The following is a 15,402-nucleotide window of genomic DNA, read 5'->3' on the forward strand; positions in this document are numbered from 1 at the left end:
TCTGAATGCTATGTAATAAATGTATATGTATTACAAACTAGTTTCTTATATAAGCTAAACTAGTTTTTCTCTTGCTAGAAACTTTATAAAGAATTAGTGCATCATTTGTTTCCATAATTGTATCTTTTACGTCTGCTCTAATGCTTGTCATTACAAAAGCCGCCTGAAAAGAAGTTTGTCGCACTACGCAATTAAATCAATAACTGAACAATTTTGTAGTAAAAAGGAGACAACCATGCATATAAAGACACGCCCCTTTTAATATATAATCGACAAGTTTAATTTACAATCAGGATATCTATATATACAATACTATTTAATATCGTATTTTTAATAACGTGAGGTATATATATATATACACCTATACGCGTGTGTAAGAGAAAGAGTGCTTGCGTCAGCATGCTTTGTTGCAACTTTACTGATATGTGATACACCACATTGAAGGTTCACTTGTAATATAATGTGATGCTCAAAATGAACCTAATCTGCATTGATTTTACAATCCAAGTTTTCTTTGTAAACCTCGCATGGCTTTAAAAGAATATTACAACCTTGCATTTCAGACATAAACTATTCAATCTTCTGGGAACTAAAACATGTGTATGAGACCGTTATTGGTATGAACAACAGTCGACAGATATACTAAAGGCAGTTTTAGTTACGTTGGTCACTTTGTATGAACTTTCCATTCCCTCTGGAAGGTATAAAACTTTGGATTTTTCGAATTTTCAAACAAAAAAGTGCAAATTAAAAGATGAAAGTATCGGTTATATTAGTTATGATAATTGCAGCAAACATCGTTGCCGAAACGCCGAAAATAAAACATCAGTATGCTGTTAGTTTCTTTCGAAACGATAAAATTCTGCAGATAGAAAGTCTAGAAGAATTTCGAGGTTTTTCTAACATACGATGTCTTGAGCTCTGTAACAGAAATGTAAAATGTAAAGCTTTCAACTTCGGGCATGAAACTTGTACGTTGCTTCCAAAGTCTCTCTGTGACACGAGTCATCGAGCCCAATTAACTGATAAAGTTGGCTACAACTATTTTGACCTTCTACAAGATCCGCAAAAAGAGGTAAAACGTTAGTCAGAAAAAATATTTTCCATTCTGTTTTCATTATAATGTATTTTTAAAACAATGTAGAGTTAAACCGGATTTATTGTTTAACAAACAGATAAGTAAAATGTAAGAATGGTAAGTTTCATTTTTTTAATTGTTCGTGTTTTAGGATACAATAAGGAGCATTTGAGTTACAAGTGCACCAGTTGAAATACAATTATTTTTAATGTTTATGAGTGCTGTTTATTGGTGCTGATAACCACAAAACATTCATTTTCTGTAAACTAAAACTGTTTGTTTGTTTTGAATTTCGCGCAAAGCTACACGAGGGCTATCTGTGCTAGCCGTCCCTAATTTAGCAGTGTAAGACTACAGGGAAGGCAGCTAGTCGTCACTACCCACCGCCAACTCTTGGGCTACTCTTTTACCAACGAACAGTGGGATTGACCGTTACATTATAACGCCCCCACGGCGTTACATTATAACGTGACCTCGGATTAGGAGTCGAGTGCCTTAACCACCTGGCTATGCCGAGCCTGTAAACAGTGGGATTGACCGTAACATTATAACGCACCCACGGCGTTACATTATAACGTGACCTCGGATTAGGAGTCGAGTGCCTTAACCACCTGGCTATGCCGAGCCTGTAAACTGACCTACATATTCTCCTTTACACAGTAAATAGCTAAACTACACTTATTGATAAGATTCGTTGTTGGAACATCAATAACACTCCGTAACACATATTTTGTTCCTGAATAATATGTGTTATTTCTTAACTGCTTATGTTGTAAAAGTACATAAAATGGCCATTATTCCCTTCAAACTTTGTTTTTTTGACCTGGATAATGAAATTTAAAAATTAACCTATTTTCCATGTAAAAACGGGCAAATGTTTACATTTTCATTTACATAAGGTCTTAAAAAATAAAAAAATGAACATTTACATGTATTTATACAAAAATTAACAAAAATGTTTGGAAGTGAGTAGTTTTTCGAGATTTGCGACTGTAATGTAAATCACCTTCACGTGTCAGCCCCAAAATATAGTCTCCCATCATGTTTTAGTTATACGGTTCCAGGTCACAAAAGCAAAGTTTGAAGAAAAAGAAATAAGTCTTTTCCATTTACTTTAAGCATTAGCTGTTGGGAAATATCACTTTCTGCCCAGGAACAAGAAAAAGTAAAAATTTTGTTATATTATGTAATAATTACAATGTGTATATAACAATATGAACTTTATTTTGATAATATTCAAGTTAGAAAACAAAATCTCCTGAACAAAACTAACACATACAAGAACGGCTAGGATATTGTTCGAAATGACAGTTATTTTAATGTTCGGTTTTCATCGTTTGTATATAGATGTTTTTGTATTGTTCGAAACAGCAATAATTATGTTACTGAACTATATTGTTTATGCGTTTATATTTTGACATTATTCGAAACAGTAGAATTTTCTTTATTTTCTGTATTTTCTTTAATTAGGAAAATTTTTTTTGTTTGTTTGTTTTGGAATTTCGCACAAAGCTACTCGAGGGCTATCTGTGCTAGTCGTCCCTAATTTAGCAGTGTAAGACTAGAGGGAAGGCAGCTAGTCATCACCACCCACCGCCAACTCTTGGGCTACTCTTTTACCAACGAATAGTGGGATTGACCGTCACATTATAACGCCCCACGGCTGGGAGGGCGAGCATGTTTGGTGCGACTCGGGCGCGAACCCGCGACCCTCAGATTACGAAGCGCACGCCTTAACGCGCTAGGCCATGCAAGGCCTAATTAGGAAAAACATAACTTCCTGTATCGCGATTCAGGCACGTCTGCAAAATGCATCACTTATGGTATTGTGAGGCTATTTTTGAAATCATACTGAATAAGGCATATCTTGTTTAAACAGAATAATCACATACTAACGGCATGCTCATGCATAAGTTAGAGAAAATAACCATTCTTTTTTACAAACATCTTAAATATCTATGTTCATTTCTACATACACCTTTAACACTATCATAAAAAATTTAGTTTTAAATAATCTAAGATAATAACAACCCTGTTAAACGCGACGTATTTTTAAATCCCTAAAATCCTTGTTTACTTTCACGTACTTTTTGTAGTCTCAAATCACATAAGGAAATAATAACCACCAGCTTCATTGATACGTTTTGATACTTTTTGTTTTTGAATTTCGTGCAAAGATACTCGAGGGCTATCTGCGCTAACTGTCCCTAATTTACCAGTGTAAGACTAGAGGGAAGTCAACTAGTCATCACCACCGACCGCCAACTCTTTTACCAACGAATAGTGAGATTGACCGTCACATTATAACACTCCCACAACTGAAAGGGCGATCATGTTTGGTGCGACAGGGATTCGAACCCACGACCCTCGGATTACGAGTCGACATTGTGATGACTTCGAAAATATTCTTGGTAGCAGTTATGGTATTAATAGCTTTACAGAATACCACAACCTACTCAAAATTGTCCCGTATACTACTTATTTGAAACTAGTTCAAACTAGCTTATCTTTGACTTACAAAATCGGATTTACCTGGTCATGCAGGTATAGCTAGCATGGCTAGGTGGTTACGGCGCTCAACTCCCAATCTAAGGGACACGGGCGCAAATCTTTGTCCCACCAAACAAGTTTGCATTTTCAGCCATGAAGGCACTGTAATGGGTGGTGATAACTAGCTGCTTTCTCTCTGGTCTTTCGCTGTATTAATTATGCAAATGATAAAAACGATTGAAAGTGTGCTTTCAGATATTGGGACGTCACATTTTTGTTTTGTGCTCAACTTGAAAGTTATAAAAAGTGTTTCTTCGGCATGTAAATTTGCCCAGTTTTAAGGGTTGGTGCTGCCTTAAAAAAAGGACGGGAACGTTTTATATCACCCAGATTTAGTTGTGTTTTATAGTTAAGCTCTTCATAGTTTCGAAGAAGAAACTGATAGTTCAACGATTCGAGTTACCGAGAAACTGAAATTTGAGCGATATTTTGTGACACTTATTACATCAATTATCCCAAAGACCTTGTCTAGACAGATAAATGTGATTTTGTTATATTAGAGCTCAAGTAATTAAATTGCTTTTAATTTTATATACTAATTGCATTTCTGATCAAACAACTTAACTGTTAGTATAGGAAGATTTCACGTTTTGTAAAAACCCTATAACTGTGACTGGGGTTTTTGTTTATTTGTTTCATAGCTACATATCCTTTACTTCCAAAGGGCCGTCCTTAATTTTGAACAGTTAGACTACAGGGAAGGCAACTAGTGAATAACATCCGTGGCCAAGTGTTAGACTACTTTTATCTAATCGAATAGCGAGATTTGGCAGTCGCTTTTATGGCACATTCACAGACCAAAGTGCGGAGCGCGTTTTTGCGGCAATGGTTCGTGAACAAAAACCGTTAGGTATTTACACTCCGAAGGGTTAAGCCCATAAACCATCTCAGGCCCATGTGATTAAGGAGATAATGATGTATTATTAAACAAAGTTGATTACATCTACGAAGTACAAATACGTTGTTTGTGAAGACATTAAAAAAGAAAAACACTTAAAAATATAACATTTCAACTAAAATAGAATATTTCAATGTCAGTTTAACGGGTTTTTACTGTGAACTAGTTTTTACTATGGTTTGTCAAATAGTAGAATTGAAGTTATCCTGTACGACCAATAACATCCAGTACGTGTACATGCAATCATAACTTGTACGTTAATGCTTTTAGAAGTTTTACTGAAAACAAGTAAACACTTAAAGATGAGTTTAATTTTTAAAAAAAAATTCTTATAAAATAAACAACTTTAATGAAGGGGTTTAGTGCGTCACTTCCAAATTAATTCATATGTACTTATTTGAACTTTAAAAAACAACAACAGGAAGTTATTTGTTGTTTTTTTTTGCAAGGAGAGAAAATATTAACACATTCACGTAAGAAAAGTGTGCCAGTAAGAGTTTTTCTTGTAACAAATTAATTGCGTTGCTACGGGTGAAAACCAATATCGACTTTAAGCAGATTATTTTAATGTTTCCTTAGATAGTGGTTACAGAACATCCTGAGTCCTGTAAACAAACTGTAGATTGCATACTTTATTGTTTTAAAAAAATTGACTAACTGTGCACTATTTTTAAAAATTTCACATCTGGTAAAGAAAGACAATCAAATGTTTATGGCTTGCGCTATTCCAAAGATACACTCCAATAGCACAGCAGTATGTTTGCGGACTCACACTGTTAAAAACTACGGTTCGATACCCGTTTTGGGCACATCACAGATAGCCCATTGTATAGCCTTGTGCTTAATTTAAAAAAAAATATTCCAAAGATTTTTTAAAATTTGATATTGCAGTTTTTAACCTTTTGAGTAACAGTTAGGACTCTATTTTTAGCCTTGAGTTCAAAGCCATTCTTTGGATGGGAACATCTTTGTTAAAACTGCTGCTAGAATGTAGTCTTTTGAGTATAGTGTGTGATATAGTCATATACATAAAGAGGCTCAGTTGTGAGTTTGAGGGCTTATTACATTAAATTAGAAGCTTGATTCCTGTCGTGGGCACATCACAGGTAGTCCATAGTGTAGATTTGCGCTTAAACAAATCAATTAAAATGATCTGATTATCTTACAGCTTGAAGCCTTACACTTGCGCTTATTAAGAATTGCTTCTATAAAAATCTAGTTGTCTATTTCGTAGAGTCGCGTTCACGCGTGCACCTCAGTTGAATAGCAAAATATGAAAACAGATTTCAGTCTCTCTCTCTCTCTTTTTTATATGAAGAAAAATTTCATCACTATTAACATAATAATATTGTAAACAAAATGCCGCCCGTTTAATACATTAACTTAGGCCACAATAATTAAAGGGTAAACAATCAGATGTATAAGATTGTTTGTTTGTTTTTGGAATTTCGCACAAAGCTACTCGAGGGCTATCTGTGCTAGCCGTCCCTAATTTAGCAGTGTAAGACTAGAGGGAAGGCAGCTAGTCATCACCACCCACCGCCAACTCTTGGGCTACTCTTTTACCAACGAATAGTGGGATTGACCGTCACATTATACGCCCCCACGGCTGGGAGGGCGAGCATGTTTAGCGCGACGCGGGCGCGAACCCGCAACCCTCGGATTACGAGTCGCACGCCTTACGCGCTTGGCCATGCCAGGCCCCAGATGTATAAGAAGTCATAAATACAACTAAGATCACAATAATTAAAGGGTAAGCAATCAAATGTATTAGAAACCATAACAACAACTTCGATCACAATAATTAAAGGATAAACAATTCGATGTATAAGAAACCATAAAGACAACTTAAATCACAATAATTAAAGGGTAAACAATTAGATACATAAGCAGCTGATAAAAAATTATAAAATATGTCTTAAATGACGGTGACACATTTTTCCTTTGAAAATTGGTTTTAATATTTTATCTAAGACTAATGGCAAACAGAAAAAAATTTAAAGCATGAATGTGTTAAACCAACAAATCAAAAGTAGAGTTTAATGAAATCAGTTAATTTATAATTTTTGCCACAAATAAAAATTAGTAGTGACTTACAGTTTTTAATAAAAAGATTAACAACAGCTGAGAATTTTCTTTTTTGTTATTTATTAATAACATGAATGAGATTCTTTAGTACACTAAGGACATTTATATTTGGGACAATAAACCAAAGTGAAGCATGAAAAATGTTAGTATTTACATATTAAAGTTTCCAGTTTTCTATAGATAGCCTATTTCTTTGTATTTAACATTGTGAAGATTTAAAGCATTCACTTAAACTGTCTGAATAATGTATAAGATTTTCTTTATTAGAGTTCTCTGCAAAATCAACAATATAAATTATTTTAGGGATTTTGTTAAAGCCAAAAAGTCCAGTAACTCAGAAACAATTATAATTATAATCAAGCTATTTACCATTACTTTGTTGAACTGCAAATAAATAGATGAATTTTTGTGAGAAGAGATATCAATACTTCTGGTTAAATTTGAAGCTTGAGGTTACTAAAACCAACTTTTTTCTCATTAGCTAAGATAATTGTTCGTCATTGAAGTTTGATTTGTAAAGGTATGCTAGTACATCAAACGTTGTATATAAATAATAACCTAATCTCAGGTGTTTAAGCCACTGCAATAAAAATAGTTTTAAAAAAGACTAAATCCCATAAAATGTTCTTTCTGAGTAGTTGTTTATTCATATGTTTAATACTGTGTATAAATCACAGCATTTTCATTATTTTATAAAAAATGTAACATTAGGGTTTTTATTCTGTAAAGTTGAATGATATACAATTTAAAAAGTAAAAACTGCCAAAGTTGATAACAAACATTTGAATAAAGATTTGTTTTACCTTTTCACTCCTGTTTGCATGTTTTCCCTTTACTATTGTAAGTGGGTTAATGGTAAGTTTACGGATTTACAACGCTAAGTTTCGGGTTTAATTCCCCGTGTTGAAACAAAACACAGTTAAACTATTTTATGTTGCTTTGCACTAAAACAAACGAACAAACAGAAAAACCATTGTAGCTTGTTTCTCTACATAGCAGTTTCTTAACCATTGTTTTTGTGTAAACATTTGGCTATCTGTCGGTATACTTGAATACCACAATTATATTATCTCCAAGTAACAATAATATTGTAGTAGATCAATGTAAACATTGTCCACACCAAAAAGTGTTCTGATTTGAAACTCATCAGTTTTTAACATGGTTATAGTTACTTTAGTAAAACTTAAATGTCAGAAGTGATAAGAAGTTAGCACACAGAATCATACACAAAATGTGCAATTAATGTTTTAAAAAATGTTTAAAACTCAGGAGAATAAACGGTGATGATTAGTGCATGAAATGTAATATAGAAATACAGATGTCGATGTCACGTAAGCCGGATGTTATAGATGAAATGACCTTGGAGCCTAGCCAATCATCACTGGAGACGTTGGTGTCAGATTTAGTTTGTACAGAATGTGTACATTACGTGAAAGACGTAAGAGTAAATATAGCTAAAAAAAGTTTGTTTTTAATGTTAAAATGTTAAAACAGTTTTTACAGGATAAAAGAACAAAGACAAAAGGGGAAGGGAATTAGAGGAAATTATAACGTGAGGCAACATATATTGGAAATAATACTAACATGTAGAAATCGAAACATGAGTAATACTAATAGCAGAGAATAAATTTAATTACAAATTTAGTTTTGGATTTTTTTTTTAGACCCATACGAAGGTCAACAATCTCGAGATCAATGTTATTCGGTGTTACAGTGTTTTACAGCGTTATCCAGTAAGCTTCTTTAACTTCCCTGTTTCTGTTTGATGTAAAATCTGTTTCTATAGTTTAATGTCTTTAAAAGAGTGCTCAGATATGTTAAAGTGTTGTGCGACCAGAGGTTCTTTGTTCATTCCGATAGAAGATTTGTGGTTATTAAACCGTTTTCATATAGTTGTTCTGAGTTGACCTAAATACTGTAAGTTACATTTTCAGCATTGGTTTAAGTAAATAGCAGATTATGCATTTGGTGATTTTAAATTGTCCCTGGTTGTCTTTATAAGAAAATTCACTTTTTGTGCATAAATCTACATGTTTAGTAACGCTTACTATCTATCGTAGAGGTGACTTCCACTGGGGAACAAATAAAAGTTAACTTTAACATGAACTGATCTCAATGTTATTTTACTGAATGAAACAACGGATACATCAGTAAAAACTTATTTTAGTTGATCATTAACACAAAGGAGATAAAAATGTTTTTTTTTTAATTATCCATAGTAAAAGTTTTAGTTTTAAGTGACTTAGGAATTTAGTTTCGGGAATTTATTCAAGTAATGTTTTCAAAGTTTATATGACGTCCACATCTCGACATATATATTACATTAAGCTCACTAATCATCAGCCTTTATTCTCCTGAAAAAGAACAACCTACTGTTCGAATGAGCTCAAGTCTTTTTTGAAATTCATTTATGTCAGAAATAATAGTCTTATTCTTAAGGTATGTGTTTTAATTCGTCCTAAACAGTTGAAACATTTACAACAGCGGTCTCATCAACAGATTTTTGTCTAAAAAACAACAACACTCTACCAAAAGTAAAGAATACTGAAATTTGTTATTGTACAAAATATCATTCCAATGGTTTTTATATGTAATAAAATTATTTATTCTTACTACATGTTATAATGAGCTATTTTGAAATGGCAAGCACATCAAATTATTCTCAGTAAACTTGACAGAATATTTTTCGTTCTGTTTAATGTAGGAACAGAGTTACGGTAGAGATGAGTGTAGGACTTTCGGAAGATGTGCTCCACACTGCATTCCAGGTCAACGTAAGTTTGTTAGACGATTGCGTTATAATCCATTCAATGATTAGCTAATCATTAACTTTGTGCCAAGCAACTACAAATACAAAGTAATGTTAGCATATCCTAAAAGCACTAAAATTACTAAACTTTCACCTTAAGACAGAGGGCACAATTTTCGATAGGAATTTCTATTTCAGACTTATCATGTTTCCACTTACGATTTTTTACAACTTTGAAGAAAAAATCGTATGTGTAATTCTAGTTACAACATACTAAAGCTAAAATTTAGGCAATTCTAAAATAGATACTGGATATATTAATATTTTATGTTATATTTTAAATTTCTACTGAAAACTTCCAAAACTGTAGATCAACTATAAAAATTTTATTTTCAACGCCCTCTGTTGGTAAACGTTTAGGTTTTTATCTGAAATTTGAAACATTAAAAAACATTAAGAATGTGTCACCCTTTTAAATTTATAATTATCTCTGTTAAATATTAAAGTCTATGAACGAGAACAAAACGAGTGACAAAACCAGGACTTGCAAAAACCAAAAACAATTATTTTTGTATGTTTGCCTGGCCTGTTTGATTTACATGTTTCATGTAGAAATACACAAGGTCTACTTGCGCGCAACTATCCCTAATTTTGAACTAATAGACTAAACATAAGGCAACTACTCGGCAGCATCTGCCGCCCACACTTAGAATACTCTTTTCTAAATTAATAGTAGGATTTGATCGTCACTATTACAGGGCAGAGCAGTTCCGAAGTGTTGGTAAATAGTGGAAAGAAGTGAACATGAAACTTCAAAGTTAAGTGTGTAGAAGTTAACCACAAGGCCAGATACAGTCATTTGCTTTTATTATTTTCAACCTTAATAACACTTCTTACAACACGAGGCTCAGATATTAGACATCGCCAACTCTAATTTGAACTACTTAACTGATGAAAGGCACTTTGTAAGTAGCACATGCCGCCTACGTAGTTTCTCCTAGTCGAATAGTGAGCTTGATTGTCACTATTAAAAGCTGAATATATGGTAGGTCTTCAGTAGAATATTGCAGGCTCGAGCCTTGGAGCTTTGGAAATGCAACGCTATACACTAACCACTCGGCTATGCCGGGCCCGAACCTAAACAACTAAACCTTTCTTTGACCAAGAAGATTATTATTCTGTTTGATGGACTGTTTTACTCTGAACTGTTACAAGAGGAATGTGTATGTTTTAATATTATGCGATGTATGCGTAATTACGTGCTTATTATTCCACACAATATGACACTGAAATAAATTATTTCAATTCTCAATTAAGTTTACCTTTGAAAATCCTATTTATTTCAGGACTAAATATACAGTTATTGTCATACAAGTGATAATCATACTTAATTAAAAATGTTAACAACATGTAATCATTGAGACAATTAAAATATATATTTACATTTTTTTTTCACAGCGGCGTTCTACGATGAAAAGGTGGACCGTAATGAAGCAGATAAGCGGTGTCGTGGAAGAGGGCAATTACTAGTTATGCCTAAATCTCGAGCTGACGATACAATGATCCTGAATTTAGTCGAAAAAGCACGAAAGAACGTCACTCATTTTTACGTTTGGATTGGAGTGACCAAAGATACAAATACTAATGCATGGGTTTATGATGACACCACCTTTGTGGGGGACTTCCAGCCGTGGGGCACACATGAGCCCCAGAGTAGGGTCGGAGAGACTTGTGTTGGTTTCTATCTTATAATCAACCAGTATGGAAGGTTTCATGGCTGGATGGACAGTTGGTGTGACGGTGAGGATTCCTTGTACCCCTACATATGTGCTTAAAGGCAACTTCGTGTTTAGCAGATATGGATCCCTACTACCTTCACAAATTACAAAAATATATATATATATCACACTTACAAATACAGCCTTTTCGGCAGGTTTTTTAAGTTGTAGATTAATGACTAGATGCTGCTTTTGTAATTTTCTCTTTCTGAAAAATTTTACTTAATGCTGACATAAGCTAAGGAGAGGAATAGTTTCTTATACTTTTACGTTATTTTTTGTGTAATAAAGGCTTTATTACATCATTATTACACATTTTTATCACAATTCTTAACAGACATATAGGCAATAAAATTCAGTGATGAAAAACATTATTAGTGATACATCAGTGTTACAAGGTTTTGTTAGAAAATGAGATGTATGTTTAATGAAAATATACAAAACACAGAAAGATGCGTGATAAAATGACACAAAAACCTGTTACCTTATACACGTTAACAACAGAAGGATATGAAAGTTTTAGCTTTAGAAAATTTTAGTAAGTGAATTAAAATTAAACTATAGGTGGTTATATTAGTTTAAATTTATTTACATGTGATACGTCATACGTTTGTGTGATATGTAAGATTGAAGAGCGACCTGTTTCAAGTCAATTGGTGTAATGGAATATTACGATAAAGCTAATATAAATATATATCCAGTTTGGAAGACGTATAATAGCTTTTTAATTATATTACATTGTAGGCCAGTGCCTTTAGGGCGCTTATTTAAATATAGATACGGTTAAAGATTAAATTATGCTGATACTCACCCGCACTGAGTACCGGAACTTATTTGTTAAGGCGGTACTAATACCGGGACTTGTTTGGTTTGAATTTCACCAAAAGCAATACTTGGGCTAATGCGCTATCCATCCCTAATTTAACAGTGAAAAACTAGAGAGAAGGCAACTAGTCATTACTACCTACCGCCAACTCCTGGATCACTGTTTTACCAACGAATAGTGGGATTGACTGTGACAGTATAACGGCCGAAAGGGCAAACATGTTTGGTGGGACGGGAATTCAAACCCACGACCCTAAGATTGCAAGTCAAACGTCCTAACCACCTGGTCATGCTGGGCCTTATTTAGTCTTTCTTTTTAACTTTTACACGTATATATATTTTTATTTTTTCAAATGTAAGTCCACTTCTCCAAGCTGAGTGGCTCTACGTTGTGTTGAGAACTCCACCTCTTTATACGATGAAATATCACGATAACACTAACCTGACATACTTTTCAGTTTCAACATTTTATAATATGTTATTAACTACTTTATGTTGTAGGCCATTAACTGCTTTTAAGACACTTAGCTCAATAACAATCTAGATAAGAGTTAATTTTAGATGGGTACAACATGCTGAAAACTGTATCTGCGATTACATAAGTTTGGGCAGAAGAATACTCAGACTATACAATGACTTAAATTTCAATTTTTTGGTTATAATTATGTCTGTCTTGATGATAAATAAAACAAAGTAGATGAGTAATAAAGAGACAGACAACTAAATATACCTTCATCTGTTGCAAAAGATGTAACATCGAATATGTCATATATTTCCAAATAAAGGTGGTATTTTCATTCACAGTGATTTTCCTCATAGCAACTTAGTTGGGCCCACAAAAATATATAATTCAAAGAATATCATTTGTGAAGTGTGGGTATGTTTTTCCCTATCCATGAGTGAGTCCGACACAAAGATATCGTTCACATAAAATGCATGAATCACGAGGTTTATCGTGAAAAACACAGGTAAGATAAACATAGGTGGATGTTAAGTGTGTGTTTTGGAAAAACTAGTGAGCAGTTACTGAGAAATTTTAATAGCTCTTTATATACAGTTCATTATGAGCGCCCCTGAAGTAACGAAAATAAAAAATAATAGTTAAAATGAAAACGGTGAAAGTCAAACTAACATGAAACGCCAAGCTTTAAAGAAAGATATTTAAAACTAAAAGCTCTAACGTTTTTAACAGTAATTTCAAGTCTGCTAAAATCTATCTTATAAAGGAGAGACTAACACTTGTACAAAACAAACCGACAGAAACAACAGAGTCAGATTAGCTTCACCTGACCATTACCCGATTGATTGTAAAGAAAACTCTCTCGATAACCAACAAGAGTAATTCTGACTGTGCAAAAATAGATTAAGGATAAGTTAACTAGTTTACTAGAACGGCTATCTATGTTGACCAAACTGAAGGAAAAAGAATTACATATTAACCAAGAGAGTAGCAAACTTATAGTACCACGGTAAACAGACTAGATTCAATCTATGATCAGAATAAAGATAATTAAACAGGTAACGTCTAAGTTAATGAAACTAATTCTATGTAACCAATATTATCTTATCAATAAAAGATCAGACAAGAAATGTAATTTCTCTTTCCTGAAGATATATTCAGTATTTGAAAGTTACTATTTTATAAATTACTGTTCAATTTATTATTGTATATTCGCAAATAATGTTTCCTATTTAAAGACATTCTTAATCATAATGTTTTAACAAAGTTTTAACAAAAAAGCTATACAATGGACTATTTGTGCTCTGCCCACCACGGGTATCAAAACTCGGTTTCTAGCATTGTAAATACGCAGACATACTATTGCTAGTGGGGATCAAGGGGAGAATTGTCACAATACTCTTATGATAAAAATTCCTCATTAGTAACCTACTGAAAACATGTTCATTTTATTATAAGCGAACAGAATTTCAAAAATATTACTTTAATAGTTTAGTTAAGATTTTCTATGGTTTGTTTTTTGTTTTGTTTTTTTCGGAATTTCGCACAAAGCTACTCGAGGGCTATCTGTGCTAGCCGTCCCTAATTTACCAGTGTAAGACTAGAGGGAAAGCAGCTAGTCATCACCACCCACCGCCAACTCTTGGGCTACTCTTTTACCAACGAATAGTGGGATTGACCGTCACATTATAACGCCCCCACGGCTGGGAGGGCGAGCATGTTTGGCGCGACTCGGGCGCGAACCCGCGACCCTCAGATTACGAAGCGCACGCCTTAACGCGCTAGGCCATGCCAGGCCCAGTTTCTATGGAAATCTTGTTGTTTTATTTTCTTTATTTACCTTAGACGACAGAGAAATTACACAAAATACAGATTGATATAATATTCTATCATTTCTGAGTTAGCTGATAAATAAATTTAAACCTTAAACATTGTATCAATTTAAATGTTATTAACATTTTAAAAAATAAGGAATGTAAGCATTATCAAAAGCACTATATTTTTTGGCGTATTTATTCATTCGTCTATGTATGTTATTTCAATACAAGAGACAATATATATATGTCTATTGTATATATATATATATACAGAGAGAGAGCCACGCAAATCCGTAATTATGTTTCAATTCATCTTTGTGAATGAAGTGAAACTATATAATTTATGAAACTCATGCGATGTGTGAAAGACGTATATTTATGTTATACCTAGCAAGTAATCAGGAGTAATGATCAGTTTCAAATATTTTGTAATTATACTTTGAATTTTTCTCTTTTAATTTAGTAATAAATAGAACATTATACAAATACAAATGGTAAAAAATAAAAAAAGGAAATTAAGTGAAGTTGTTGAGGGAAAAGAAAGTAATGGAAGGAGAGAAGGTTTACCATTTGGCCTAACATCTGTGATAACAATTACACTAGAGAATTATTTTCTGTTTATGGTTTGTCACAAAGTTATCTGTGTTTTGGCCATTGTAGGTAACAAAAGCCTACTTTTAACGTCATATTTTTTGTTTAAATTTCACGCAAAGCTACACGAGGGCTATCTGCGCTAACCGTCCCTAATTTAGCAGTACAAGACTAGAGGAAAGGCAGCTAGTCATCACCACCCACAGCCAACTCTTGGGCTACTCTTTTACCAAAGAATAGTGGGATTGATCGAAACATTATAACGCCCCCACGGTGCGACGGGGATTCGAACCCGCGACCCTCAGATTACAAATAGAACGCATTAACCCACCTGGCCATGTCGGGCCTATAATTTTTTGTTTGTTGTTTGAAAGTAAAGCCACATTAGGTTAGCTGACAATATTTATAGGCTATGAGTGTTCTTATCAAACATGAGATTGAAAACTATATGATATATGGATCGATATATTGCATGTTTTGTGTTGATTAAATACAAGTTTACGATTGATTCCACCTAAATGAAAAATTTATAACAGAAAAAAGTTTGTATTGCATGGGCTAAAGAAAG

At 33.5% G+C, this 15,402-nt stretch overlaps 1 protein-coding gene across 1 annotated transcript; it reads left to right on the forward strand.

The window, feature by feature from the left end:
• The first annotated feature begins 440 nt into the window (after nucleotides 1-440).
• On the forward strand, nucleotides 441-13,406 carry LOC143228082 (uncharacterized). Its single transcript, XM_076459413.1, has 3 exons — nucleotides 441-1,075; nucleotides 9,319-9,388; nucleotides 10,822-13,406. The coding sequence occupies exons 1-3, from the start codon at nucleotides 755-757 to the stop codon at nucleotides 11,196-11,198; spliced, it is 768 nt and encodes a 255-aa protein (XP_076315528.1). The 5' UTR covers nucleotides 441-754; the 3' UTR covers nucleotides 11,199-13,406.
• The last annotated feature ends 1,996 nt before the right edge of the window (nucleotides 13,407-15,402 follow it).

This window comes from Tachypleus tridentatus, chromosome 10 (assembly GCF_004210375.1).
Source record: "Tachypleus tridentatus isolate NWPU-2018 chromosome 10, ASM421037v1, whole genome shotgun sequence".
Classification (NCBI taxonomy): Eukaryota; Metazoa; Arthropoda; class Merostomata; order Xiphosura; family Limulidae; genus Tachypleus; species Tachypleus tridentatus.

Bases quoted from the DNA above. Each gene is read 5' to 3' on its own strand.
- LOC143228082 (XM_076459413.1), top strand. From the start codon at position 755: ATGAAAGTATCGGTTATATTAGTTATGATAATTGCAGCAAACATCGTT. The intron at 1,076-9,318 runs GTAAAACGTTAG...TGTTTAATGTAG, and splicing joins TACAAGATCCGCAAAAAGAG to GAACAGAGTTACGGTAGAGA. The intron at 9,389-10,821 runs GTAAGTTTGTTA...TTTTTTTCACAG, and splicing joins ACACTGCATTCCAGGTCAAC to CGGCGTTCTACGATGAAAAG.